The sequence below is a fragment of the Genypterus blacodes genome, unplaced genomic scaffold (assembly GCF_046128005.1).
Source record: "Genypterus blacodes isolate CSIRO-AG114 ecotype Tasmania unplaced genomic scaffold, CSIRO-AGI_Gbla_v1 ptg000063l_1, whole genome shotgun sequence".
Lineage (NCBI taxonomy): Eukaryota > Metazoa > Chordata > Actinopteri > Ophidiiformes > Ophidiidae > Genypterus > Genypterus blacodes.
In genome coordinates, this window is record NW_027466875.1 from 196,684 (window position 1) to 224,511 (window position 27,828).

A 27,828-nucleotide genomic window follows, 5' to 3' on the forward strand; every position below is an offset into this window, starting at 1 on the left:
CTGCGTTCACTGCACCAGTTGTGGGAAACAGAACTCAACAATGGAGCTACGGTTTAACACAGAGCCATTTGTGTTGAGTTCAGAGCCATTATGAGCGGAGCAATAACTTCAGGAATTCAGGCGGGCGTCGTTATAGTTTATTGAATGGTAAAAAAAAACAGATCAGCAAGTTCAATCATCATCATCATTTCATTCACAACAGCAAAAACAAACGAGGAAAACATGCAGGAAATAAAAGCACATCTCAAAGTCACTGAAGACGCAATGTTGCTGAATTTCACAAAGCTGTTAAAACAACGTGAGTGAGATCATTCGGATGTAATTATCAATTTTGTAAAAACTCCAGCGTGTCGCTTTCACATGTTAATATGCTAAATACAGACTTTTGTTCCTTTGGCTTTCAGTTCAATATTTGTATTGGGTGCAAAAGCTGAAAGTGCTCACATCATTACGACAGATTTTTTCATGAGCAGCACTCAGAATTCCATTTACATTCACGCAAACACACGCCTGAGTGCTCTCTCTCTCTCTCTCTCTCTCTCTCTCTCTCTCTCTCTCTCTCTCTCTCTCTCTCTCACTCTCTCCCCCTTTCCTCCTCCTCTGTCTCTCCTTTCTTCAATCAGTCTTTTCATGTCACTCCATTAGCGGCAGGGCTGATGGCTTCTCTCGTCGGCGTCCTTGCGGCGGCGGAGCTGCAGCTGCCGGGCTGTGATAAAGAGAGAAGGAGAGGAGAAGTTTCCACGCTAATTATGCAACAAAAATGAAGTAAATGGGCAGAGTGAAAATGAAGGTCAAACAGGCATTGATAGAGGCTGAATAGAAGCTGTTCGAAAGCATCTCTAAAGTGAAAAGAGATTAGTAGAAAGCAGATAAGTGTGTTTTTTAGGAGATAGAACCTGTTTTACCATTTACACTGGCAGAACTCTTTGGCCTTCAGGAGCTGCTCGGCTTTTTTCACCTTCAGTAATTTTCTCTGCGGGGTGAAAGAAAATCACATTATCATTCATTTATGCACCCTCCCTTCCTCCTCCCTCCCACCTCCTAATTAAGGCCCGAGTTGAGATTTTAGAAACGTGAGGTCACGATACCACGTCAAAAATCTTAGAATTAATGAGGTCATGGGTCCAGAGCAGACAGCCATGGAACACTTTCATGGCTCATTCATCTGCTATCTGAGCTGTTTTACTTCCCTTTCATATTGCCCCAGAGTGTCCATATGCAATATGTGTTAACGACTTACGTGTTTGCCAAAATCCAGCCATGGAAACACCAAATCCCTCTATATTACTGATAATTAATGAACTAGAAGTACAGTGTTATTGTTTAGTTTTCTGGGGGACATGCAAGGTCTGCCAAAACAGTGAGATGAAATCGCTTTCTTACCCTCCTCCTTCTTTTCCTCTTGCACAAGACGAGGACTGTGATCGTGAGCAGAACGATGGACAGCGAGCCTCCACCCACTGCAGCCCACATCCACCAGCTGAGCCCCGGCTTCACCTCATCAGGCGGGAGGTCAGCGATGCCTGCTCCAGCCGGGAAAGTAGGCCGCGACCGAAGGCAGGAACCATAAATCAAAGCTTTAGCTGAAACAAAACACTCACACTCCCTAAGTTTGTGTCATCGGCGTAACTACTCACAGTCTCTGCAGCTGGGCTGAATGCTGCTTTGGGGTGTAGTTGGTGCTGGTGTGGGTGTTTCTTGTTCAGGCACTAGAAATGTAAAAACAGAAAAGAAAAGTGTACTAAAGGTTTGTCCAGTATCCATAAATACTATAGACATACATTTGCCCTACTACTGTACTTCAATACAATTCTTGAGGAGTTATAATCTCGACTCGAGTGATTTGCAGGTCCAGGTGAGGTCACAAGAGTTTTGAGTCCTACACGAGCTGGAATGTCCGTGTCAAGAGGTTCAAAGCTAAGTGATGTTCAGTGTCAAGCTGCAGGTCATGTCGCGTCTCAATTAAGCAAATTCTGGAGAAGTTGACTACTTGATTATCTCCTCTTTGTAAGATTTGTATCATTTCATTCCCTAAAGCCTCATATCTCCAATTTGAGATTGTCATTAGTAATGCATCAATAATTTAACAATCTCTGCTTCACAATCAGCACGTTTACTTTGGGAACCTTATGTGCAAAATGGCAAAACTAATTAAGATTTTATGTCGTGGATGTTTGACTGGAGGGATTTTACTTTATTTTTCCATTGCTGTACTAATTACTTGCCTAATTTTAGTAAAGGTGTTGGAGCACTTATTCCATCAATGAGTAGATTTCTGGACTTTCTCTGGATCATCTGATAAACTTTATAAGTCTTTTCAAATGTTCTCATTTAGCTGTTGTCGTACCTTTAACTCTGACATCCAGGGGTTCCTTGTATTTGTTTCCATCATGGGAGAACTTGCACATCCACGTCCCTGCATCCGAGCTGGATACAGATTGGAGATCGAGCGGCTCTGACCCCGCCGGGCTTCCATCTGGCCTCTCCCACTCCACTGTAGGTGTAGGGTTCAGCCCTCTTACCTGACACTGCAGTGTGGCTTGACTTTCCAGCTGGAGATCCGCGGAGGGGCTGACCGAGACTGACACAGAGAGAGAGAACAGACGGGAGCGAGAACGCGGTGAGAATCACAAACAGAGGGGATGGCCATGCTGAAATACAAATTCAGAGTTCGATCCACGTCATTAGAAAAGTCACAATCCTTCATGAGACGCGGTAACAGATAGTACATTCTTTATTTTATAGACTGGAGTATCTACATGTTTACAGATCTTGAATTCAAAAGTAACAATCAATTATTCTGTAGTTTTGCTGAAATGACTCTGGTGTGACCTCTAGATAGTATCAGGCCCATCGCTCATATTCTCTTTCTCCTCTTTTATCCCTGAATACTGCTTGTTTGTCCAAGTCTTATGCAAATCTAATTTAATTAAAAACTAATCTAAGTTTTTAAATATGCATATTACCCATCTCCCCCTGCTCTACCCACACACCTGATTAGCTATGTGTTCAGTTTTGTTCAGCCAATCAAGATCTGGGAGGTGCCAACTCACATCTGATTTAACTCATCGGGTGAGGGCAGAGCAGGGAGAGCAGGGAGAGCAGGGAGAGCAGGGAGAGCAGGGAGAGCAGGGAGAGCAGGGAGAGCAGGGAGAGCAGGGAGAGCAGGGAGAGCAGGGTCCCGGGAGCCAGAGTGAGCGTGATTATTATTACCTGAGACAACCAAAAGTGTGTGTCTGTGCTGTGCCCCATCCACAGTGCAGGTGAACTCTCCTGCATCTCCTTCCTCCACACTGGAGATCCTCAGACTCAAGCCCTCAGTCCCAATACTTATCCTTCCCATGATGTCACCTTTACCTAATGGAGAGAATGTAGTGTTACCAAAAGCACTTCTTCATGTAACAGGATGCATTGCTTAATTGGAGACATAGTTGGTGTTTGTGGTCAAATCTGTGAACTCGATGTGATAACAAGGCGCCTCCAAAGTCAAAGTACAGGATTGGAACCTATAAAAGCTACTACATAGATAACATCTAGATCTGGTTTATGAATGTGTTATGATGATGTACATTATAATAATTTATAATAATTTAAGGATCCATTTTTTGCATTTAAGTCAATCGTCTGAAACTTCTGGATGAACATTCAGCTTAGCGGTTATGATGGTTATTAGACTATCATCATTAAGTCATTCTAGAAAATAAAAGTGAATGGTAAATGAAATTGTATTTGTATAGGGTAAATGCCTAAATAGCCTGATACTTGAGTCTGCTCAGTGTTTTGCTCGTACCTTTGCGATGGCCACCAGTCCTTCCATTGATGTTATACATCATAAACATTCCACGTCTCCATTCCAGGTTTTTTGTGAAGCTTTCGACTCCACATGTAATGGTGGCATGCTGGTCTGGTCTGGTTTGGATCACTTCACCTGCAGCAGAGAGTGCAGCCAGCACTGAGGAGAGAAGATCACAAGCAACCATGCTCATTACTTTAATGTGATTTCTTTTTTTTCTTGTTTAAATTGACTTTCCTTGTTTAAAATTCCATAAATTAATAAATAAATTCATGGTTGTAACTGGCTCTAGGTCAGTGCTTCCCAAACTGTGGCACATATACTTGGTACTTCTGTATCAAAAGGTAATCAATTCAATTCAATCAATGTTGCAAATAATTAAGAAATAATAATTGTATAATGAAGATCTAGATTTTTATAGTTAATTGTTCATTTTTGGCCCTTTGAGATCTTCAGAACCACTTCAGAACCAAAAGAGCTCATCTTGATAATGACGCAATACGACGGTTCAGTGTCACATGATACTGACTGACCAATCACACCCTTCCCCTCGAGCTTTCTAGCCGCGCCCACTAGTTGAAAGGATGTTGAAAGCACCATGACGGGAGAAAATGGCTCTAACTTAATGAGGTAAAGCTTGATTAGCATTTAACTCATATTTATTTGTTCGTCCCTGGTAAACTTTGAACATACAAAATACATTCAAGGATTTTTATTATTATTTTATTTCATTTTATTCCAAACTGTGAGTTAAATTGAAATCGATTGAGAGCCCAACTTCTCCTGAAACAACAACAATCAAAAAACACTATGTGTTGGGCGCTGCGTGACAGAATGAGTTCAGTCGAAGATTTATGCAGCTGGAGTCCAAGCACCTGTGACAATGTAGACATCTACGGATTAATAATGATTTTATTTTAACAGCTCATCTCATCTGCACTTTATATTCTTCTGTTCTTCGTGGGTGTCGTAACTTTGCGCGCACCTACTGTGAAATGCTGATGTCAATTTCACGGATGAGGGTTTCTCTATGAGCTGGTGGCTTGAAGTTGAAATGGTGCTCGACAAAACAAGTTAGCACTGATAGAGGCTATAAGGTTGTCTCCATTTTAAAAAGATGATACACAGTGTTTGTTTTTGGGGCATATTCACTCACCTAAGCCAAACCACATGACAGTCTTCATTGTTCAAGTTGGATCTATAGGGATGGAAAATAAACACAAATGGACACAACGTTATGTTTATTCAATTAGAAGCAGAAATCTTTATCACAGTAGAATGTTAAAGTTAGGATAGACACCACAAACACACACACACGCTTCTGTTGCTTTACTAAAAAACATGTGATCCCAAACCACCAAGCTGCCTCATCACTTCCTTCCTTTCTCACTGTGTTTCTCATATTAACATATTTCAGACTTCTCTACATAAATATAAAACCCTAACCCTAAAATAAATCACCATTAACCACCGTTTTTACCCTTTTGATTTCAATTTAGAGGTCAAAAATCCAGTTAGAATAGTTTGCTGTGATCCTGCACCAAATTTACTTTATTGAACATCAAATCTTAGATGTCTAGTGTGTGTGCGTGCGTGTGTGTGCAGTTTATTACTGGAGAAGGCGACTCAGGTGGAGAAATGTGCATCAAAATATTTTGACACTTGCCCTATGATTTATGGTGTTTAATCATTCTCACACATTTAAGAATTAATTTCACCACACTAGAACAAGATCAACTGTTCAAATGTTTATCTTAAAGGCACAAAGTGTAGCATTTTCCTCTGTTACCTCTGATAACCACAACAGACAGATGATCAGATAAAATTGATATATTGGAAAAGTGTTTGTAAATTAAAGTCAAGGACACGAAAACATGAAATGAAGAATGATTCATCACCAGGATCGTTAAGCCCTCAAATTGGGTTATCCTGTATTATATAGATTTAAGGGCCAAGCCAGAAATGAAACCTACACTTTATCACATTTAGGTCTCAGTTTACTTAACGGCTCAATTTCTTAACTCAAACTGTCATTGAATACAAGATAATTCTGCTAAGGATGATTAAATAAATTCATTTATCAGAATAAGAAACTGCTGCCACCATCTCCACGCTCCGTCTTCGATTCTCACAACAATTCGACAGCGGTTTCAAAGGATGCAAGATCATCTATTTTGTAATGTTAAATGTGTTCCGAGGTCTTTTACTCTTAAGTCTTACCTGGATTTGGAGGCCGATGCAGCGTGGTTTGTGAGATTAACGAAGGCCAAAATCTCTCAGCCTCCGTCACAAAAACGCAAGGATGCAAAAATCTCAAAGGCGGAAGACACGCAAGAAGAAGAGTGCACTTTGGAAAGTTGTAGGCCAATGCAAACCCCAGCTCTTTGTGGCTTTGCTCTTCATGCCTGCGCTTTCTTGCAAACACAGCCGCTTTTACACGAAGCTGAGAACAACTTTGTAAACACACTGAAGATACACAATAGTGAATCTAGGCTTCATCTCAGCGCAGAGAAAAATATAAAAAAAAATCTTACCCAGCATTGGAGAATTAACTGGAAATGCAACAGCATATTGGATTTAAGATCAATCCAGCTCCAAGCCAGAACGGCAGAAACAGGTCTTTATTTTTCACAGCAGATTTAACAAAGAGTTTTTTTGCAAATAAACACAGGAATTCCCCTCTTTACTCCCAAACCAAACATTTAAGAAGAACCAGGTCGTTTTGGTGTTTGCCCTTTTTATTTTCCTCTTCTCAAAACACACATTTGGGAATTTTATTTATTTATTTGCTTTCTGTTTTACCGGCGGTTCCTCTCATGAACGTTGTACTGGACTTTCTCACACACAGAAAGAGTATGTGGTGTCTGGATTAAGTGTCGACACTGCAGAAGCCCACAATAAGCTGGACAGGGTTGAAGCTGGAGGTTTTGAAGGGGAAGCGGAGGGGGGAGGGGGAGAGGCCGGAGTCCTCGGATGGAGATGGAAATCAAAACTCGACACAGAATGTGGATCGACTAACAGCATAGCAACACACACATCCTGTTAATGTTGGGTGTGTAATCAAGTGCTCACAGAAAGAAAAAAAAAAACCTGTCCCCCAAAACCGTAATTGTACATCTGCACCATTTCATTTAACTGTTATTAACTCATCAGAGAGGTTTATTTACAGTTGTCAGTTGTGAAGCGAGCTTGGGGACATTCAGAGGAGTTTGCTGGAGTGCGACTATGACCGTTGCATTGTGTCTGTGTGTGTACATTTTCCGTGTTAGCGTCCTCGCTGGTCTCCTTCCTCGCTCGCCTCATTCAGAAACTCTCCGGTAGAAGTAGAGGTATCCCAGGTCTTTGGGGGGTTTCTCTGAAGCACACACCTTCTGATCGTTGAAGATGACCCACCTGAGACACACACACAACGAGACATTTTATTACAGACAGGTGGACTTGATTACACTGTACATAACAGATTAAATAAAGGAATCTCAACTGAATATCAAGTATCCAACACATCATAATAAACAGAATACTACTAAATATATGAATTCACTGGTGCCTGTATATAAATTCAACCATCAACATTTCATCATAGACCGCAAATCTAATTTCTCCACAACGGTGCATAAACTTTGAAATACTTGACCCATTTGAAATATTGTTTGGATAAAACTGGACAGAAAACATGAGAACCTATAGATCTCTTCTCTTAAGGTTAACACTGAGCCGTGTGTTCAAATCAGCAGCTAGGAGAACGTTGACGACCAAAACTAGAGCTGGACTTTGGTGCCCCCTGCTGAGCCAAAGTAAACTAACTACTACTCCTTTTAGAACAGACATGTCTTCCCCTTCCTAATAAGGAAATTAACTGTCGGGGTTAGAACCGACAGCATACCATTTAAACATAAATTTACTGTGAGATCATACAGTGGGATTGTATCACTTACTGCTGGTCCTTCTTGATGTGACAGACATAGTGGCCGCACATTGTGCTCGTCCCCATGTGACTGATGAATGCAAACAGCTCGTATTCTGAACAGAGGAGAGGAAACCAGTTAGAGAATATAGAATTATGAATGATGTGTCTTTATGTGTCCCCTCCCACTCACACTCCCCAGCACTCACTGCCTGATCCGTCTCTGACCCGCGGGCCGGGTGGGGGGTCCCTGCCCCCCTCGCTGTCTGCGGCTGAACGGCCTCCTTCAGAAACCTCCATGGACTCCAAGTCGTCCAGGTGGGAGAAGATCCAGTCAACTGCCCGGTCCAGGACATTACTCTGTGACGCAGACAAGCAGCAAGTTTAAGATAGAATATGGAAAATATCGTTGTCAAATGTCTGACTATATGAGTATGGAATCATGAACAGGTTCAGACTCAGATTAACACCTGTACTGTTAGAATTGACTCAAAACAGACACGACTAGCTTTGAAGCTTAATAACACATGAGGTAGAGAAAGGAGAAGGGTTTTCTCTGACTCAACGAGAAACTGAGCCATTATGTATTGAAACTAAAACAGCACAGGAAACGCTCCCTCACCTCAGCTACGTGTGGTGAACTTCTGAGGTTCACCTAAACTGGAACAGCCACCTGCAGTCTCTGTTTAACCAGTTGGCTCCATGTAAAACAGACCCACCAACAAAATGGCAACAAGTGATGGTCCAAATGTAGGTTCAAGGCCAATTCTACCTTGATTTACATGTAACTCGGCTAAACTAAACTGGACTTGAAATGTGCTGCCGCTGCTTCACAGAATAAACATCAGTTCTTTAGCCTGGAAGACTTAAACTTTGAAGCAGCTGCAGGAAGTGCAGCTTCTTTCTCACCTCTTGTCTGTTCACTTTGTTCTTGTAATGAAAGGCAGTGTATATAAGCTGAATTTCACCTTTGAAAACACTTCAGACTGTCTCAGTATTACATAAAAAGTGAAAACTGTGGTAGCTGATTTCTCTTGCTGCATTAAGGTGGCTGGTTACCCAGATCATTGTGAAAATCTCCCGGCATGAGGGAAACTTGCTCACGTCACTAAATTAAAGGGGCCGGCTGTGCTGAAACAATTGAAACATTAGTCCAAATGTCTAACAGATGCTGTGTGTGTGTGTGTGTGTGTGTGTGTGTGTGTGTGTGTGTGTGTGTGTGTGTGTGTGTGTGTGTGTGTGTGTGTGTGTGTGTGTGTGTGTGTGTGTGTGTGTGTGTGTGTGTGTCTAACCGTGGCTCTAAGTGCTTTGGTTGCTTGGTCTCGACTGAAGCCCATGGACACAATGGTTGCCAGGTGTTCTTCGGACGCGCTCTCAGTGGGCGTGGTCCCTGCACCAGAGCTGCAGCCCGGCACCACCAGGGGGGAAGAGAAGTCTGGACCCATCACAAAGAGGCAAATATTAGACTGAGAGCATCAATCACACTGGATTCATAATTGTTTCAATTCCATGCTCTATCCACCTGGGTCATCCATGTGGCCCATGATCCAATTCATGGCATGGTCGATTCCAGTGTTCCCAGTGTAGTACACCGCTTTCCTGCAGGCTTCCAGCGGGAATCCCATTTCACATAACTGGGACACAGTGGAGTCATCAAGGACTGGAGCTGAGGGTCAAAAAGAGGAGAGGGTTGATTACTTTGATGCACACACGTGTGGAATGAGATGGGATTTTTGCATTTTCATTTTTGATAAATGTGATTTTATACAAATGGAAGTATATTGACTGCTATTGAGCTCATCCTTTATTTAAACATGGGTGATTAATAAAAAAAGTATGCTTCTTTTCTTTGAAACAAACCAAAAATATATAGAAATAATAGTGAAACCGTATGTACTTCATTACAGAGGCAACTAAAATACCAAAATCAAATCACGACACATGATGCAAAAAACAAATCATAAGGCAACACGAGGACGCATGAAAAACAATGAACATGAAAACAGAAAAGGCAGAAAGGAAGAAAACGTGGAAGCAAAGATGGATCAACGACAGCTCCAGCCAAGAGGAAGGAAAAGGGCAGAAAAGACAGACAGACTGACACAGCAGTGGGGAGTAGAGGGAGTCGTCCTCCTCGTTGCCGTGGGAACCCAGGATACCTTTAACCTCCACGTCTGGGGTCATGAGCGGGGGTGGGGCCACCTCCGGTAGAAGCTCCTCCCCTGGCTGCTGACCGGTGGCACGTAGGGCGCTCAGGTCCAGTGTGTCAGGGACGTCAATGCTCACGTCTGCTCAGAAAAAACAGCAAAATTATGATACCAACATTACAAAAGTGTTCCCAGTGTGCAGTGAGAGATTCTGAAAGTAATCTGGGTTATGCTTAATGAACACAAACATGTCATTAGTGATGAAGAGGGCAGGGTGATGGAGGGATTTTACATCTGACACGGTCCTTATTATCTTCTATCAAGACCGCAGTGTACATTATGATGCCTAGGTTAATGTTAGAAATTAAACTGATGGAAACATAATCTGGGAAATTCCAAGAAACGATTTAGCACATTTTGAATGGAAGCTAAATTGTTTTGGGGGCATTGTGTGAAACAGGCCGAGTGATAATGGGCCTCCATGAAATGAATTGGTAAAATTTCAGGACTAAAAATAGTTCCCCTGACATAGTTCTATCCTGTTCTAACCATTTTCAACTCTTGAAAATGATCATATTCAGACTTGACTGTGGCCTAGTTTGTTTCTGGTCTGCGCCTTGAGGTGACAGAACACTCCTGCAGAGCGTCACACAGGAGAATGAGCCGACTGCCCAACTCTGACAGAAACACTGAAAACTACCTAAAACAGAATAGATATTGAGCACTCAGCAGTAACATTTGCATACCAAGTTTCTTGGGAACCCAGTCAAGGCCAAAGGTGAACTTCTTAATCTGGATAACAAGGTGGTCAGGGAAAGAGGCGAAGCGCGTTGTTCTGGAAAAACAAAAACACAATTCATTAACATTTCTTCAGATTTCTTCCAAAGGATCACACTGAGCGTTTGTCGGTCTGCTTACTTGGTAGCGGTGGTCTTTGTCTGCACAGCTGAGCTCCAGAAGTCTGTGAGGATCTCTGGTTCGCTGAGGGCCGCCATGCAAGCGGTGAACGGGATCTGGGCTCGCACTGTAGGGGCGGGGCCTGCTGAGGGGTCCGCTTCCTCACGGCGGCGCTCTGCCTCTTGTAGCTCTTCTGTTAGCAAAATACATGGACGGGAAGAAGAAAGAATAAAATGCCAGCACAGAAACAATGAATATGTAGAACATGAGAACAAGGGCACACTGTTGGACTGGACTGAGTTTGTTGATGCTGAAGAAGTCGCCCACAATGCCACACTGTTATTTACGACTTGTATCCCACCCGCCTTTCACCTGTGTTGGTGGCCTGGTCCATGGGCACGGGCAGCTGGAGGATGTAATCCACCCGCTGTGTGTATTTGGCTTTTTGTGACTGCTGACACACGATCCTCTCCCCCACCAGGAACCGGAAGGCTTCAGATGGGTTTGCCCCAGATCGACAGTTCCGCTATGGGCGAAAGGCCAAAATGATGCGATGGGGGAAGCGTATGTGGATCAGAAAGTGAGGCAGCGTGAGCACAACCTTACCTCCACCATGTTTATGAAGTGCAATAAAAACTCTTGAGCATCCTGCTGGCGATTTGTGGAGAACTCGGGGTGGCCCCGCCCAATAAGGGCTTTGAACATTTGTGCTGCTATGCCGATTTGGTCTCCCTGTGAACAAAGCGTAACCTGGATTGTAAAGAGAGAACTGCAAAAACGAGACCAAATTTGACAGGTCAGGGACAGACTTCCTTCCACTTCCTCTTACCCTGGGTTCAGATGTACCGTTTTCATCGCCAGGCTCTGGTGCTGGTTTGGAATACTCTCCTGAAAGCAAACCAAAGCCAAGCTTGGCTCTGTAGTAAACACACAAAACCAATGTTACTTGAGGTCTGACAGTACAGGAGCAACTCAGACAGGAGAAGGATTTGGATTCAGGACTTTGTGTACTTTCAAATAACACAATGACAATGTCGATGTCAAGAGGCAGCGCAGTTACTTTTTGTATTTGTCTGTCATGCAGTTTAAAAAATGACTAGAGACTAAAAAGAATACGCACAAGCAGAGAAACCCAAACTGTACACTTGGGGGTTCCCTTTTGTTTTTAAGAAAAGCCACCGACAGATGAAATAAGACACAACAGGAGGAGGTTTATGTTCAGCTTGCAGACGGAGCTAAAACAACATGAGGCGAAGTAAAATGATAGGTTTGTTTAAACCCTGCTGATATCATACCAGCGGGATAAACCAAACAGAATACATTATCTCCCACATATCTGTCTGGAAAGGAGTTTGTAATCCACCTTCTTGTCGACTGCTGACACCGAGTTTATAGTGTGTGAATTTGTGGAAAGTTTCTTTAATGTACTGTGTGTGTGTGTGTGTGTGTGTGTGTGTGTGTGTGTGTGTGTGTGTGTGTGTGTGTGTGTGTGTGTGTGTGTGTGTGTGTGTGTGTGTGTGTGTATGTATTCAACCACGTGAAAATTATGTGAAAAGACAGATCTGGCAGTTTGAACATGTTCTTTGACATCAGTACAACATTTAAGTGAACACTCACACTTGGGTTTTGAAGTCCTGGGTGGGGTCACTTGGAGCTTCGTCGAAAATCCTGTCAATGTTGGACACATACCTGACAGACATGGATACAAACATTAGTTGCATTCTGTAAAATACTATTCATTGTTATTGATCAACCTCCTCTGTTCTATAAACATTTCTACAAAGCTACAATTTCTAAATATCATCATTCCACTCTCTTCCACTCTTGTTGCAGGACAACAAGTGGGCGTGACCGGAGGACAGGGGTACCGACCTGCTCTGGAAGTCGGGCACGGTGAAGAGCACTTGCATAACAGAGTTGAGGTAGCAGCTGTTTCCCAGGTTCTTCATGCCGGTGAGGCCGGGGCCGAACATGGGCCGCAGGGTGGTTCCTGACTCTTGGATCACCTCCCACTCCCCCACCCGCTGGTTCACGGCAATCTCCAACTCTGTCATTGTCCGCTCGGTCTGGGAGGCGAGAAAAAAGGAAAAGAAGTGAGTGAGAGAAGCTGTGTGTGTGTGTGTGTGTGTGTGTGTGTGTGTGTGTGTGTGTGTGTGTGTGTGTGTGTGTGTGTGTGTGTGTGTGTGTGTGTGTGTGTGTGTGTGTGTGTGTGTGTGTGTGTGTGTGTGTGTGTGTGTGTGTGTGTGTGTGCGCCCGTAATGACACCAGCCAGAGGGGGGAACCAAAAATAAATAAACATCGGTGGTACATAGCAGAAGTGGTTATTCCACCCCGTCTGTGCTGCCCCATTCCGTGTGTGTGTATGCAATGCATTAACAAGACAAGGAACAACATTATGCTACACAGTGAGGGGGACACACACTTTAGAGTTTTGACAGTTGTGCAGTTTGGATGGTGCAGTAGAAGAGACACAGGTGGCAAAGACATTAATGACAGAAGGGAATTGGAGAAGGAACAGGTGTGGAGGGAAATAACTGAAACAGATGACAGCAATCAAATATGATAATGGAAACACGGTGAAGGACAAGGAGAGAGATTAATGATAAACAGTAATATCAGACACTACGCTCACATGTACGCTATAGTCCAATGAAATGTCTGTACTGCGACTGAGGCAAAGTAAACCTGAGTGAACTTCATAGGATTCTGTTGTCTGAATATGAATACTTTGACTTTTACAGCATTGTGCATACCTCAATTTATGCTGATTTCAAAGGCATTTATGTGTTTATGTTGCATGTGCTAAATTTAAAAAAATATCCACATGTATGTAAACATACAGAGTATGTACAGTGCAAGTAAGCAAAAAAGAAGAACCAGACAGAGGAGCCAGCAAAACATATTGAATAACACATTTTTAGTGGAATTGGATTTGTAAGAACAAGTGGCTCGCTCATACTGCAGCTGAATTTCAGACTCCTTTGCAATACCATGTAATCAATGGCGGCTCTATGAGGCAGAGACGCCCAGAACTGTCTAGATGTCTGCCAGCCGTGCCACCGGGGGGAAATCCAATATATTTGATTTCTGTCACGCTAGGACAGGAAAGTAAAGCAGAGGGAGTGCAACACTTTGTCCTTCAGGAACTTGATCATATGTTATAAATATATAATACCAGCAATGAAAGTAGGGATAATTGCGGTTAAAATTGAGAAAGCAGCTGTAATAGTCAATGTGTGGATCTCACCTTCTCCATGGTCATCATGTTGATGCCAAAGTGAGCGAGGTGCTCTGGTAACTTGGAGTCCAGCACCATGTCGTCCTCATCATAGGAATACACATCTGGAGCCAGCACACAGAGGCAGCAATTAAAAAAACAAACAATCACTAAGCTTCACATAAAAGCACTTACTGTAAGCTACCTAACAAAGCTTTTATGTCCACAATACAGCCTCATTAGATAAAGGTCTTTTTAGTTGTGCCATGTCCTCCGTACCTGCACCATCTGGGGTGATGGTGCCCAGTTTCACTGCCAGTGGGTATCCTGTCTCCTGGAAGTGGAGCAGAGCGTGGTTGTTTCCGCCGGAGCCGTCAAAATACCTGCGGCCGCACATCACCTTGCCATCCGTCAGGTTCATCCAAATGTTCTCCTGCAGGTCACACACTTCACACCGCCAGCCGCTAGGATGCAGAAATGAGCAACTTCATTTATGTTAGCATATAAAAGTCTGACCTTTGTCCTGCCCTTGGTTTGCTCACTAATATCATTCCAAAAAAAATTGTGACATCAAACATAAGAGGATCCTGGACTCAAAAGCAATCTGAAACATTTTCTTCACTCACACTAAAGCACCTTGGTTGTACAGAGACACCTAATTCTCAGTTTCATAGCTCATCTTTAAGGATCTACATCATAACAATAGTCAAGAGGCAGCTGGGACCTCATGTCTCACCTTGGTGGGATCTTCACTCCGTTGTCGAGCTGTTTGAGGTCAACAGCGTGCCTCGACTCCTGTCTCAACTCACCGTCCCACTGCTGAACTTGCATGGCGTGAGACACCGAGTCTGCTGACATGAGATGCTCCATGGACAGAGTCACCTGGAGGCAAGGCAATTGAATTTACACACACAAATTACACACATTTTATGTCCCTACATGACAGACAACAGCTGTCAAGATAGCACATACTGTAACATTAGTGATGTTACACAATGTTGGTATTTCATATGGTCTTCATTGCTGTAATGTGCTTTCAGCTTTGGTTTTACATTAAAGAACGTCATACTTTTTATTTAAGTCCAGTGTCAGATATATGATACTACACTGTTGTCTTTATCCATTTCATGGCATTGTTTTACTTGTAACCACGATAACAGATGGCTATGATACTGTGGAGGAATTCCCAACATAAATCTTTTTGTATCTCATTACCAACTAGCTGGACTTTTTCCAGTGATGAACGTGTCTCACCCGCTCTCTCACAACATCAGGCATGGTAGAAAGTTCATCCGACGTCACCTCCTGCCTGTCAGGGAAGATGACAACCCTCACATCCTCCTCATAGTGCTCCTGCTCCACATCAAACCCTCCTTCAATTCCTGCAACAAACAGGAGTGGAGAAAACAGTTACATTTCAAATGTTTTTTCGTTATCATATTATAAGGGAAAATCGGTAATTGTCATAAACACTAGCCACAGAATAACATTCAAAGACAGCTTTGCTTGTATAATGTATTAAAAGAACACAAGAAAAGAGGAGACCAGGTTTGTGTGAAAACTGACACATGCACTCACCTATAGCCAATCTGGTGGGCTTCTTCTTTGGTGGGTGACCAGATCCAGAGTTGTTTTCATCTTCCTTCTGAAGGGATGAAATGGAATTCAGAGGATGTTAAGAGTATATCATTGTATATGAACCACAAGTGTTGAGTTTGTCAAACAAAAGCTAATTTAAACAACATGACCAAAGGTATGTAAGAGCATTATGAAAGTAATTTAACACCAATCCACGTCCAAAACGGAAAAGGTCCGAAGGAAAATAGGTGTCCCAGAATTACTTCCAAAGTAAATGAATTTATTCATTTTCAACATGAACATGACTACACAGAACTGTGTGTACACAAGAGTATATGATACAAGTGGTATTCACTTCATAATCCAATCAATGTTTAAAACCTTGAACAACTGATTTGAAAAATGAAATTCAGATTATTGGATTTTAAGCTTTGAAATGACCCGCAGAAACACTGAACGAGAGGAATAGTAAACACTTTAGCACACAATGATATTTCAGATACTAGTGTACTTACACCTTTGTAGCAACATAAATACCTTTCCTGTTACAACATGACAAAGTTAGGTAAATAAAGGAATTATGAAGTAGAGTGAACCTGTACGATGAACCTCCCTAATGCTATCACACCTAGATGGAAGCAAACCCAACACCCATGTTCCCAGTGGAAAGCAAAGTGGGACCAATTCCAAAAATGAAAGCTCAGTTATCCACACCCTTCAGGCCATGCAATGGCTGTCAATGTCCACCTAAACATTTAACTGGTGTGGTCATAGATAAAACCTTGCCCAGCTGTAACTGTCACTCGTGGTCACCTGAGTCTTGCGAGTCCGGGTGATGTGCAGATAAGCCCTCTGACCGGTGCGAGCATGGTGTCTGTCCACATACTGACTGCCAAAGCCTAGGAAACTGTTCATGCACACATACAGGCCTCCCTCGCTCTCCTGCAGAGAAGACACGGACAGAGAAATGTTAGATAAAACACATTTTCATGCTTTCATCAGTCTCCCAGCACACAGTACAGCTAGAACCTATTTAAATGTCTGTCCTTGTCTCAGCATCAGAAACTGAACAACAACCCAATTGTCCACTCAGCGTGCTACTGTTAGCTATTATTCAGCAAAACATTGTTGTTGTTTAGCTTTGTGCTTTATGAAACTTCAATGTATAACGTTGAGGTAACATGAGTGACTGAATACTGGGGGTAATAGCTATGACACTCCCGGGACAGTACAAACGGCCGCGTTAGCTTTCGAGCTAGTTTGACAGCGTACCCGGTAAACTAAACTAGCTACCTAGCAAGCTAACGCAGCCAAGTTTCCATTACTGAGCATTATTAGCTTAGCTTAGCATGCTAGTGAGTTTCAAGTGGCTGTAGATTCGAGGAAGCTTGTTGAATTAAAAGTATGGCAACGGCGACAAAACAACGCGTTAGACTAAATAAACGAAGACTAAAAGCGAAACTGAAATTGCGGAACGCTGTTTTCTAGTTGACGTTTGGAAACGTAAAAACGAAGATGGCTCACCGGCGAGGAAAATGACAAGGCGCATTCGTCTTTGTGGACACGGTCTCCACGTTTCGGAACCCGAATTGTTGACAAAACCGACATCAAAACCTCGCCAACACCCGCCATGGCAAGCTAGCAAGTTCGGCCCTTCAGTTGGACACTCGGGGTTCTGAATTTGGCCGTTCAAACTTTGATTCCCGGCTCGGAGGAAGAGTGTCCGTGGTGGCTTCGTCGGTCGGTTTCCCAGTGTCTGTGTGTGTGTGCGGCTGAATGAATCGGGATGCTTGTAGCGTCAGATAGCGGCGGACGAGAGCGCTGACGCCATAGATGCTCGGCTTGTGTTTTTGAGGCGAGGCCGAATCAAGCTAACTCGTTACCGTAATGGCGAGGTTAGCGGCGCCGAACCAAACCAGGTCGTTACTGTAATGGCGCACACCGTGAAAGAAAATCATGTTGAACTTTTGTGTGTGACAGGAATTGATTCGTCCACTACTCAGTAACCATAAAAGGTCAAAAATAACATCGAACATTTAATTACCAGGCTTATTACCACCGAATCCATAGTTATTACTAAAATGGCCTTTGTTCTTGCTGAGAGCGGATTGGTATTTCAGAATTACAAAATATTACAACAATTGATTTCACATTATTACAACTTCCATATTTTTCGTGTTTTGCCTCTAATTTTTCGGACATTCTCACTTTTATTTGATTATTCAGATTTTTCAATATTGTTCCGGGTGACTTACTATTATTCCATATTTTTCAATTACTTTCAAAAGAAGCGTCGACATGTTTGTGTCACGTGATAACGATTGACCAATCGCAGTCCAACGACGACCTGGTCGAATCTCGGGTGGTAAAAGATATAATTCCAGTCCATTTCAGCACGCCAAGTCCCGAATCAGCCAATAAGTGGTCACGCTCAGCTCATTGATAATGAATAGACCTGATTGAGACGTACCCTTAGATGGCTCAGCCAATCACGAAGTAGCTTGCCTCATGAATATTCATATCTCCCATCTGCTCTCCTACGTGAAGAAAGTTCACGCGCCTTGGAATGTTTTTGGACCATGGCGCTCCACTCAAACTGTGTGACTGTGTACGTGGCGTTCCGTCTCGTCCTCCTAACATCGCTCACGTTAACCTCAGCGGCTCCGGGCGGCAGCGGCTCCTCTCTGGGACTCCTGCCGCCCTATGACTTTCTTTATTATAGCGGAGTCCGCTCCTATTTTAACGAGGAGTGGGACAAAGCTGCGGAGCTGCTGGAGAAAGCCCTCGGCACCAAGGAGACCCTGTTCCGGACCCGCAGACAGTGCCACGATGACTGCGCGGAGGTTGGCGGAGAGCAACTCAGTAAACTGGGTGAGTTAGGAAAAATGTGTGTGTGTGTTTGCAGAAAGAAGCACCCCCCTCCCCCCATTTTTGTCGTTCCCTGTGCCTACTTGTCTTGATAAAAAAAAGATACAGTAACTATGGTAATCTGTACGAGAATTACAATATCAATATTTAAATGCCATAACAAGTTTAATAGAGAACTGTAAGTATTAAGAATGTGCAAATCAAATCCATCCACTGGGAAATGCAATGATACTTCAGATTTCATGTGTCAATACATTCAAATCAGTTACGTTTTGTATATGCAATTATCCGTTATGAACATTGAACTGGTCTTAAGTATTATAGTTTGGGTGAAAGAGGCTCTAGGTTGTGTTGTAATGACCCATTTGATGAAGTCTTTTTCACCCCAGCATGTTGTGTGTGTGTGTTGTCAGATTCTGCAGAGGGGGCTCTGTGGGACCTCTGGGCCTTGGACTTGGTTCAGCAGAGAGCTGAATGTCTGAAGTTCTGTTTGGGTCGCTCCATCAGTCCTGCAGGCCTGCTCCCTGTCTCCTCAGACATAGAGTATGAGTTTGGCACTCGCAACCCCTACAACTTCCTCCAGGTCACATATTACAAAGTAAGTAATTGTTTACAGAGCACAACATATTAATACTCCAATGCAATGCTTCATCATTTGACAGCTGACAGTGGATATGGTTGTTTTTCAGTGTTTTTGAGTTTTGTTGTGTAAATATGACAAATACTACTTATAGATTTTGGGTGCAACATTAATTTATAGCAACACTATACTAACACACATTTTCTTCCCATCTCTCCCTCTACACCAGTTGGAAAAGTTAAATAAAGCAGCGTCGGCAGCTCATACCTTCTTCGTGGCCAATCCCAGTCACCTGGAGATGAGGAACAACATTGAGAAGTACAGGCGGATGGAGGGAGTGACGGACGAGGCTTTTCAGGACAGACAGGCAAATGAGGAGACTCAGTGGGTGAGGAAGTAGTTTTTAAAAACAAGCAGACAGTAAATGCATTTCTGGATGGGAGCAAGTAGGTAATGGGCATATTTAAAACTTAAGCACCCAGAAAACAAATAATGCAGTGTCAGCAAACTACACAGAGTCAAATCAAATACCAAAGGAGGTAAAAGGAGGAGAGAGATCATAATCACATGCTGGTTAGTCCAGTTCACTAGTAGAGTATTTGATGACTACTGATAAGGGAATTTGTATAATTGTTTCATTTTAAGTTTCAATTAATAACTTTCTGTATATCAGAGGTCAGAATTTTAGAATAAATAATCAGAATTTGTGAAAAAGACCTCCTTAATGATCAAACCATAAAATAGGTTTTACTCTTTGACTCTCTCTGACTTTAGTTTTGACTCAAGACTTCTGCTTGAACTGATTTTGTCTGTTCACACACACTTGTTAGAACTTGGTCAGGCTTGTCTGATATTAGATTAATGGCATGCATGTATGAAAACATTCCAGCCTTTATAATGCATTTAAATGTTCAAGTTTCCAAGCCTTTTTGAAAGTAACTTTGTTTTCCTCCGGCTATCAACCCCAGGCTTTGTATGATGCTGCTCTCCAGTACGAGGCCTCCTCTGACTGGGAACGGGCAGTGAAGAAATGGAAAGAGTGTGTTAATGAAACTCTTGGTCATACGGAGGAGTGCAGGGTTCAGTGCCAGGTGGCCTACCAGCGCCTGCCTGAGGACAGGGGAGTGGACACTACTGAGGGTGTGTTTGAGAAGGCTGCAGGTGAGAGAATCACAATCAGAATCAGAAAGAAACATTCTCATTTTTAGCAGGGAAGGTTGTCTTTGTATAGAAATGTTTAGAAAGTGAACAAAGGCCAAAGACAGAATGCAGAGTCTCTCACAGGCAGATTGGACTGATTTCACTCCTTTGCTTTTCTCTGCAGCTCTCTCCCTCTCGCTGCTCTCGTGTCAGCAGAACTGTGTCACTCAGGTCGCCACAAGACCAGGAAGGATTTCTTCTCAGGAGGACTTCCTGCCCACACAGCTGGAGCATCTGCATATCGCACAGTTTAAAGGTCAGGGTTCAGGGTCAAACTAAGAGCCATTAGCTGTAGCGATACACTGACGGCTCCTCGGGCTGTGGACTGGAGTCACGGAGCCATGACTCCACACATTTGACTGTAGACATAATCAAAAAAGATTCAAATTAGTCTTTGAGTCCCATGACTTGTGACTTCAGCGAGCCTCTTGAGTCTGAAACAGATAAGTAATGAACAAAGATAAAAGATTGAGATCAGAAGAAATAGGCTTCTGCTGATTGACTTGTTCCCCCTCTCTCCTTGTGAGCCTGTTATGTCTTTGTATTGGAATTGTGCCATATTTAATCTTCAGTGGATATCCTCCTCATGTTGCATTCCTGCCTCCCTGCAGCTGGGGACCTGAGAGGAGCAGTGCAGACTCTTCGCTCTCTGCTTCTGTTTTACCCCTCTGATGCAGACTCCTTAGATAACCTGCAGCTCTACTACGAGACACTAGGGGGAGACACAGAGTCACATCCTGCTCAGGTAACTTAACTGAACATTAAGTTACATTGACAGCCTTTCAAACTTCAGCTTGCCTTACCTTGCCAATGTGTGTGTATTCTTCTTGCAGGAGATTGCCAAATACGTAAATCGCTCGTTGCAGGAGAAGAAGTTACTGTATTTTGGCATGGAGAACTTAGACTTCAACTTCATTGATCCAGTAAGTCCTGATGCCTTTAGAGTGTGGATCCTCCATGTGTAAGTGTGGAATTCCTCCTTGACATTTGTTTTCCATGTAGGATCTTTGGACTCCAGAGGATGTTGTGCCTGAATCACTGAGGGCGAACTGGAGGTGAGACCTGATTGAAGACTTTCAGTGATCGGAAAGCAAAAGTAAAAGTTCTTGCAAAATAATCTCTTTTTATTTGGAATTTCTTATCCAGAGATGAAAAAGAGAAAATGAATGAGAAGATGAAAGAAGGAGAGAAGCAGGTGGAGGTGGATGACAGTGGGTTCTATGCAGGTAAGACACTCCGCCGTTTGAGTCTGTCTGATCATTGTCTGCTTCCTTTCTCTCATCCTTCTCCGTTTCTGTTCTTATCTCTAGGCGGTCCTGTCCGTCAGGTTGGTGTGACCATCGCCATGGACGACATACGTCTAAACGGGACCAATCGGGTTGTACTCGATGGAGTCATGACTCAGAAGGAATGTGACACACTTCTGCGTTTAGCGTCGGTAAGTTAAGTTTAGCTTGTACACACACACACACACACAGGGAACTTTACCTTTTTAGAGCCTTTCCTATTTCCTTTTGTCTGTCTCGCTCCCTGACAGACTGCAGCGTCTGCTGGAGATGGTTACCGCGGACGACGGTCTCCGCACACACCTCATGAGACGTTTGAGGGTCTGACTGTCCTCAGGGCCGTAAAGGTGGGCCACATTAGTTTGAATAATCTCTACTCAGGCATGTTGTTGTGCTTTTTCAATGGATTTAAGCGTTCAACACATTGATTAGCTGTGACTGCCGTCGCCTCTCACAGTTGGCTCAGGACAGCCTGGTGAACCAGACAGACGCCAAACTGTTACACGAGCTGGGCGAGAGGATGAAAACCCTGCTGCAGTCCTACTTCAGGAGCCCGGCGGGACTCTTCTTCTCCTTCACTCACCTGGTCTGCCGCAGCGCCATCGCAGGTATGCAGCTCGCCTGAGGGGAGGGGTTTGTTTGTTGTTTACTTTTTGTGAGTTTCTGTTTCTCTATTGCGTCCAGGGGACCAGGAGGGCAGGCTGGACCTGTCTCACCCTGTCCACGTGGACAACTGTCTCCTTGAGCCGGAGACCAAGCAGTGCTGGAGGGAACCGCCAGCCTTCACACACAGAGACCTCAGGTACTCAAAAACATCACATTTCATCTCATATGTTTCTTTCCAGGGATCAAAGCCGAGAAAAGGGGAAATTCCTTTGTCATTGTTGTTTATTGGTTTTTCTCACATTCTGGTTTGAAGTGTCAGCGCTAAAATTAACCCTTAATACTGTTTAAAGTTGGCTGTCATACTAAGCAGCAGTGTGAATGTAGAGCGGGTGGATGTATCCTCCTTCCATCCTGCCTCCACAGCTCCGCCCACCCTAGAACACGCCACATGATTGACAGCAGAGCAAGTTAAAACCCTCTGTAGGAAGTTGTGGTAGTTTCAGTGAGACTCCACCAGTAGGAGGCGCTGCAGAGACATGATATTTTTCATGGAGGCCATAATTCATGAATTCATATCAGGATGTAATGAGGATGACACCAAATTATGCAACAAAAGCTCAAACTCAACTGACTTCACATTTGAAGTTGATGTTTCTGTTTCTGTCACAGCGGCGTTCTCTACCTGAACGACGACTTCGATGGTGGAGATTTGTTTTTCACTAACAGGGACGCCAAGACTGTAACAGTGAGTCTGTGTGTTGTGTGATTGCGGTGTTGCCTGGAGACCTTCATGCATGTTTCTAAAGCCTTTCCTCATCCACATCTCCACGTCTACAGGCCCGGGTCAAACCCAGCTGTGGTCGACTGGTGGGCTTCTCCTCGGGCCCGATCAACCCTCACGGTGTCACGGCGGTGACCAGGGGCCGGAGGTGCGCGCTGGTGCTCTGGTTCACCAAAGAGGAGCTCTACAGGGACATGGTGAGCTCAGCTGAGGGACTTTCAGGCGTGCGCTCGCGTGGCTGTTTGTGCAGTGACACAGGGGTTGGGTAACAAGACCGGCAGGAGGGCCGACGCAATGCAAATGTGATGGTTGTTTCCATGTTTGTCTTTCACAACAGCCTGACATTAGCCATGTCTGTGTCCTTTACATTCATTACGTATCCGCTGGAGGAAAGGTCATGACTTTTGTTTGACATGGCATTGTTGTCTTTATCTCATTGTCAGCGGTCGGTTTGTAGGTGTAGGTTTTGCGGAAAACCAAATATTTATCTTGAAACAATGAGCTGTCCAGTGCAATTTTAACCAACTAATTATCAAAGTAACTACCTTACTCTGACTCATCTTTATTGAGGGAGAGCAGCCAGAACCCGAAATCGCTTCATACTGGCTCAGACTGACTGCTTACATCACCAACCACACCAGGGAAAGACTTTTACTACAATGTTTGCATTCCTCACCAATCCTCTGCTCGGCCCTTTCAGGAGCGTGAGGAGGCAGAGGCCATATGGGCTGCGGGGGGACAGGCTGTGGTGAAAAAGGAGGAGAAGGGGGCGGACAAGGAGGGCAGCGCCGGCAGGCAGGGTCGCAACCAAGCATCCAAGGAGAGGAGTAAAGCCAGAGGGAGGGTGACCGGGGGCAGAGATGAGCTGTGACCACCAGAAGAACCTGAATGACTGAATGCCCAAAAGGACCAAACTTTGTCCCTCCTCCTCCACTGAGCAAGGACTCACACACACACTTCCTCTTGTCTTTTCACGTCGTCTTTTATGCACAGCTGTTTGCATGTGTGTGTATATTGTACATATAATGATGAAGGTGAGTGAATGAAACAGTGTCCTCCCCTCTCTTCAGTGTCCCTTTGTTCTTTTCTATGCCTTAAGAGAAGAAATGAACATGTGTGTGTGTGTGACTCCTGGCAGGTGGTGGAATGAGTCGTGTACACACACACCCAATACACACAACTGGGAAGAGAGAGGAAAGGAAAGGGTGGAAAAGTGAGAGGCAGTGTGATCTAATGAGGGATTACCTAACACGCTCTGTGTGCCAAGTAAAACTGAGAGAGCAGAGGGTTAAATTGTTTCTCAACCTGTGTGTCTGTGAGGAGCAGAAGTGTGTGATACACTGCACGGTTAAGACAGTGACACACAGCATGATGACTATAAGTACTCCCAAAACCAACATTAGCAGAGAACACTCGAAACTAGCTTGGAGGCAAGTGGGAGGGGATATGAGGAAGAGGAGGGAACAGAGAGAGAGAGAGAGAGAGAGAGGTGCATGGGGGAGGATGGAAATGGAGAGATTACTGTTAATCCCTCATAAATGAGTGCATTTGTTTATGAAGCTTAAAAAATCTCCCATTTAGAATATGGAAAAGTAATCCAGCCAGAGATCATTTAATCATTCACATCCAGTGGAGTGACACTCTCCGGCATCCACGGCCATCTTATCCTTTCCATTACGCCCGGCGCCTCTCTTCAGAGGCCAGCCCCCGCCCCACCCAACCCTCTGCTCCTTGGTCTTGTGCGTTAGGTGCTGTGTTTGTGGCCCATATTAACACTCTCGCTCCACCCCTGTGTTATAATCCTCCGTCGCTGCAGAATTGGGTCGGCAGGCCGGTTAATGGAGCCTTGGCTTTAACCTCTTCCCTTCCTCACACTCTGAAACCACGCAGTGCCCTAAATGTCTGCATTAATCGTCTCTTAAGTGGGTGTTAGGTCAATGTAATGCATGTTGGATATCCTCACATTAAGCAGCCCGACTGTCTGCGTTTGTAATTATACGCTTGGCAAAGAGTCAGGAAACGTACCAACTCTGACGCCAACTCAGCTGATTTTTTATTTGATTTTGCAGAAATTATGTAAGGCGTTAAAAGTCCCAACACTAAAGTCAAGCCTCACTGCATCCTGTTATGATTACTTAGCGTTATGTTAACATGATCACGTAATGCTTATGTTTCACTGCCAGCCATCATATCTCTCTGCAGACTCACTGTGGCCTTGCTGAATGTTGCACGACATCACAGTGGGCCGGGATCCCCTCAGTGGGTCGGCAGATGAATCTAAAGCATGGGCAGATAATAATAACAAAGTAGTACTTGACACCATTGCTTAGGTGTAATCACATCAAAAAATAGTTGGATCAGGAGCATTTAAAATCCTGCTTTTAATCCACATTCATGTCACAGAAGTTGTTTTTGGCTGTCTGATCTGGTATTTAATCCAGCCGCCCGGCCCCACCCCCGTTTACTCAAAACAAAAGCCAGAGGGTCAATAACTGTGTAACGTCATCTGAGCCATTACAGGCCAAACTCCACCTGCTCGTCTCTGCTCTTTGTACTGTACAGACGTACAGGCGGGTGGGAGGCACAAAAACACTAAACTCGGCAGTTTTCAATCCCATCTAACACTGTGGGGACGCTCACACTGTGGGGACGCTTACACTCTCTTCACTCCATTTATACTCAATTCTTCATTCTCAGTTTTCAGCTCAGATCAATAGATTTCAGCGCTGTGACATTTCACACACTGCCACACTAACATAAGAGGAAGAGGACAATGAATTCAATATTATTTTCAAAGGAATAATCATTCATGGGGCAACAGAAGTTATCAAGTATAAAAATGAATGAATAAGAGGCTGTAATAATAACATCAGACATCTGTAAATATGGTCTATAAATAGTAAAACACTGTGTCACTATCCCTGATTAAACCCTTTTAAAAATATTATTTTTGTTACTCTTCTCTCTCTCTTTTTTTGCACTCAATCTCACTCCCTGACGCTACATTTTGGAAATGCAGGGTCAGCACAGCCAAAGCAGCCAGTTGGTCATCGCATGCCAGAGTGAGCAAAGGTTGCAGCACCTTCACACTAACTGAATGTATACAAGCATGTGAACACAAAGGCCCCTGTGCTGTTTGAGTGATATTACCATAATTCAGTCTGACCTGGCTGCAGCAGTGAGTTATGTCATATATGTTTCTGACATGTATGCCACAGATCCTTTAAAATTGATTTATAACATCCTAATAATTATTTGTGTCTGCTAAGGAGAGCAAAAACTCTTGTTCGAAAACAAATAAAAGAAGATTTGCTTGTGCTCTTAGATAGTTTCGGCCATTTTACAATGCAAATCAGATTCACTCAAGAATCCTTTGAAAGACAGCAGACAGGGAGCTTGATCGCTGCGGCAACAAGACTTCTTCCTCTACACACTTTAATTTGTGAAACAAGTTCAAAATATTCAGATGGTTCTGGCAGCTTTTCCAACTTGTTTTAAAAAAGACAACTTCTTATGATGAACACTGAATAAAGATGTATATTCTTAATGAAACCTGAGCTGGTTGTGGTTTCTCTGATGTCAGGGTTTACTGTTCATTCACTTCACATGATTGTCAATTGAAAAGATAAAACCAGAGATTTGAGAATGTCACCCAAAATTCTTGGGACTCCTATTATTTGCCAAATAATCAATAGATCGATCCATAATGAAAATAATCATTAGTTGCAGCGATCACTCTGCATTGTGGACATAGTGGTGAGCTGAGTTGTGGACTAATGCATCAAAAGGCTCCCAGTGCTCTCTCGCTCTCTCTCTCTCTCTCTCTCTCTCTCTCTCTCTCTCTCTCACACACACTCTTCATTCCTGTAATACACCTTGTCTGATCTCTGCACTGCCATTCTAATATTAGCTTCACCTCAGGTTTACAAAACACGAGCCCAGCTGCCACTCAGAGATCGTCTGAAGTCCACCTCAGCACCATAAAAAGCCACAGACCCTCTCCTCCATTCTGCTCTGCCCTCTACACACCATCACCTCTCCTCCATAGTTTCCATCCCTTAGTTTTTCTTTCACGCTGTTTGACCCAATGACCACACTCTGCACCTTGTTTGGTGTGCTCCCATTCTCCCCCACTAGTGTGTCTCTGTCCCTTTTACCCCCTCCACCCCCCTTTCTGTCCATCCTGGGGTTTATCCCCTCATCACTGATCTCCTTTCATCCCTCCAATCCTCATCTGTTTCTCATTGGAGCACTGGAGAGAATGAGTGACGGAGGACCATTGCACTGTGACTGATATCAAAAGTGAATGAGTGGTAGAAAGTGTAGTAACAGGAGGGTTGAACTTATGACAGCCGCCACTGGAAGAAGAGTGATAATAGTCTAACCAAACATCTTCAGAGGAGTCTCCAAAATTGGTGAGTTGGTGGATATGTGTTTATATATTTATCTTTTTTATATATCTGCATTTATTTGGCTCAGAGGGGGAGGTTATCACTCTTTACAGCGACATAAAGCAGAATCCTTGGAGCCTGATGAGTTATTTGAGTATCATGATGATAAATCCTTAAGAGTGAATGCAGGTTTAATATGGTATAATGTCTAAATGCAGCTAAATGTTATCAATACAACACAGCGACACCGTTCACAGTATTGACGCAGATGTAAGGACTTAGTTGTGTTTTATCGTGTGTTTATGATGACACACTATGAAAGGATTTACATGGGATCAGCATACAATGAGGTTTTTGTCATGTCGACCACGGATTCCCTTTGTTGTCTGAATCTTAATACTGTGTGAGATAATCTGGGTGATGTTGTCACATAATGTTCAAATGTCTTCATTGCGCAGTTTGTGTTATTAGTGTGTAAGTTTTAGGATCATGGTCTAATTTGATGTCGAAATTACATCGTGCTTAAACAACAACAGTTCAGTGTCTTGGCTGTGAGAAAGCAGATATAAGGATTCAGGTT

At 43.6% G+C, this 27,828-nt stretch overlaps 3 protein-coding genes across 4 annotated transcripts; 1 reads left to right on the forward strand and 2 right to left on the reverse strand.

The window, feature by feature from the left end:
• Positions 1-123: 123 nt before the first annotated feature.
• LOC143003845 (opioid-binding protein/cell adhesion molecule homolog) lies at positions 124-6,225 on the reverse strand. Of its 2 annotated transcripts, XM_076154598.1 has the most exons (9): positions 6,014-6,225; positions 4,950-4,991; positions 3,791-3,952; positions 3,214-3,357; positions 2,348-2,581; positions 1,638-1,709; positions 1,384-1,523; positions 906-973; positions 124-706 (listed from the first exon to the last, which is right to left on the reverse strand). In XM_076154598.1, the coding sequence occupies exons 2-9, from the start codon at positions 4,975-4,977 to the stop codon at positions 634-636; spliced, it is 921 nt and encodes a 306-aa protein (XP_076010713.1). In that variant the 5' UTR covers positions 4,978-4,991; positions 6,014-6,225; the 3' UTR covers positions 124-633. The 2 variants fall into 2 exon arrangements, with proteins under 2 accessions (XP_076010713.1, XP_076010712.1); XM_076154597.1 differs by lacking the exons at positions 4,950-4,991; positions 6,014-6,225 and having other exon boundaries at positions 3,791-3,986.
• A 235-nt stretch (positions 6,226-6,460) lies between these two features.
• Positions 6,461-17,400, reverse strand: usp5 (ubiquitin specific peptidase 5 (isopeptidase T)). Its single transcript, XM_076154595.1, has 20 exons — positions 17,061-17,400; positions 16,350-16,478; positions 15,537-15,603; positions 15,213-15,340; positions 14,695-14,840; positions 14,238-14,422; positions 13,989-14,083; positions 12,614-12,807; positions 12,359-12,430; positions 11,571-11,658; positions 11,348-11,473; positions 11,114-11,267; positions 10,763-10,934; positions 10,591-10,679; positions 9,857-9,985; positions 9,220-9,363; positions 8,990-9,132; positions 7,907-8,057; positions 7,729-7,813; positions 6,461-7,186 (listed from the first exon to the last, which is right to left on the reverse strand). The coding sequence occupies exons 1-20, from the start codon at positions 17,166-17,168 to the stop codon at positions 7,093-7,095; spliced, it is 2,499 nt and encodes an 832-aa protein (XP_076010710.1). The 5' UTR covers positions 17,169-17,400; the 3' UTR covers positions 6,461-7,092.
• A 181-nt stretch (positions 17,401-17,581) lies between these two features.
• p3h3 (prolyl 3-hydroxylase 3) lies at positions 17,582-26,373 on the forward strand. The gene is made up of 16 exons (XM_076154596.1): positions 17,582-18,407; positions 18,818-19,002; positions 19,214-19,372; positions 19,953-20,145; positions 20,309-20,440; positions 20,796-20,929; positions 21,018-21,107; positions 21,187-21,239; positions 21,331-21,410; positions 21,495-21,622; positions 21,722-21,817; positions 21,928-22,078; positions 22,155-22,272; positions 22,746-22,821; positions 22,914-23,054; positions 23,558-26,373. The coding sequence occupies exons 1-16, from the start codon at positions 18,116-18,118 to the stop codon at positions 23,726-23,728; spliced, it is 2,199 nt and encodes a 732-aa protein (XP_076010711.1). The 5' UTR covers positions 17,582-18,115; the 3' UTR covers positions 23,729-26,373.
• Positions 26,374-27,828: the final 1,455 nt, after the last annotated feature.

What these genes read in the sequence shown, in the direction of transcription:
- LOC143003845 (XM_076154597.1), bottom strand. Translation starts at nt 3,986, where the DNA reads ATGAGCATGGTTGCTTGTGATCTTCTCTCCTCAGTGCTGGCTGCACTC. An exon ending in GACTGGTGGCCATCGCAAAG is followed by an intron (nt 3,358 to 3,790) that starts GTACGAGCAAAA and finishes TCTCTCCATTAG; the next exon opens with GTAAAGGTGACATCATGGGA. An exon ending in CCTGGATGTCAGAGTTAAAG is followed by an intron (nt 1,710 to 2,347) that starts GTACGACAACAG and finishes TTACATTTCTAG; the next exon opens with TGCCTGAACAAGAAACACCC.
- usp5 (XM_076154595.1), bottom strand. Translation starts at nt 17,168, where the DNA reads ATGGCGGGTGTTGGCGAGGTTTTGATGTCGGTTTTGTCAACAATTCGG. An exon ending in CAGGACTTCAAAACCCAAGT is followed by an intron (nt 11,659 to 12,358) that starts GTGAGTGTTCAC and finishes TGTTTACTACAG; the next exon opens with AGCCAAGCTTGGCTTTGGTT. An exon ending in CCCAGACGTGGAGGTTAAAG is followed by an intron (nt 9,364 to 9,856) that starts GTATCCTGGGTT and finishes TTTGACCCTCAG; the next exon opens with CTCCAGTCCTTGATGACTCC.
- p3h3 (XM_076154596.1), top strand. Translation starts at nt 18,116, where the DNA reads ATGGCGCTCCACTCAAACTGTGTGACTGTGTACGTGGCGTTCCGTCTC. An exon ending in AGAGCAACTCAGTAAACTGG is followed by an intron (nt 18,408 to 18,817) that starts GTGAGTTAGGAA and finishes GTGTGTTGTCAG; the next exon opens with ATTCTGCAGAGGGGGCTCTG. An exon ending in TCACTGAGGGCGAACTGGAG is followed by an intron (nt 21,240 to 21,330) that starts GTGAGACCTGAT and finishes TTTCTTATCCAG; the next exon opens with AGATGAAAAAGAGAAAATGA.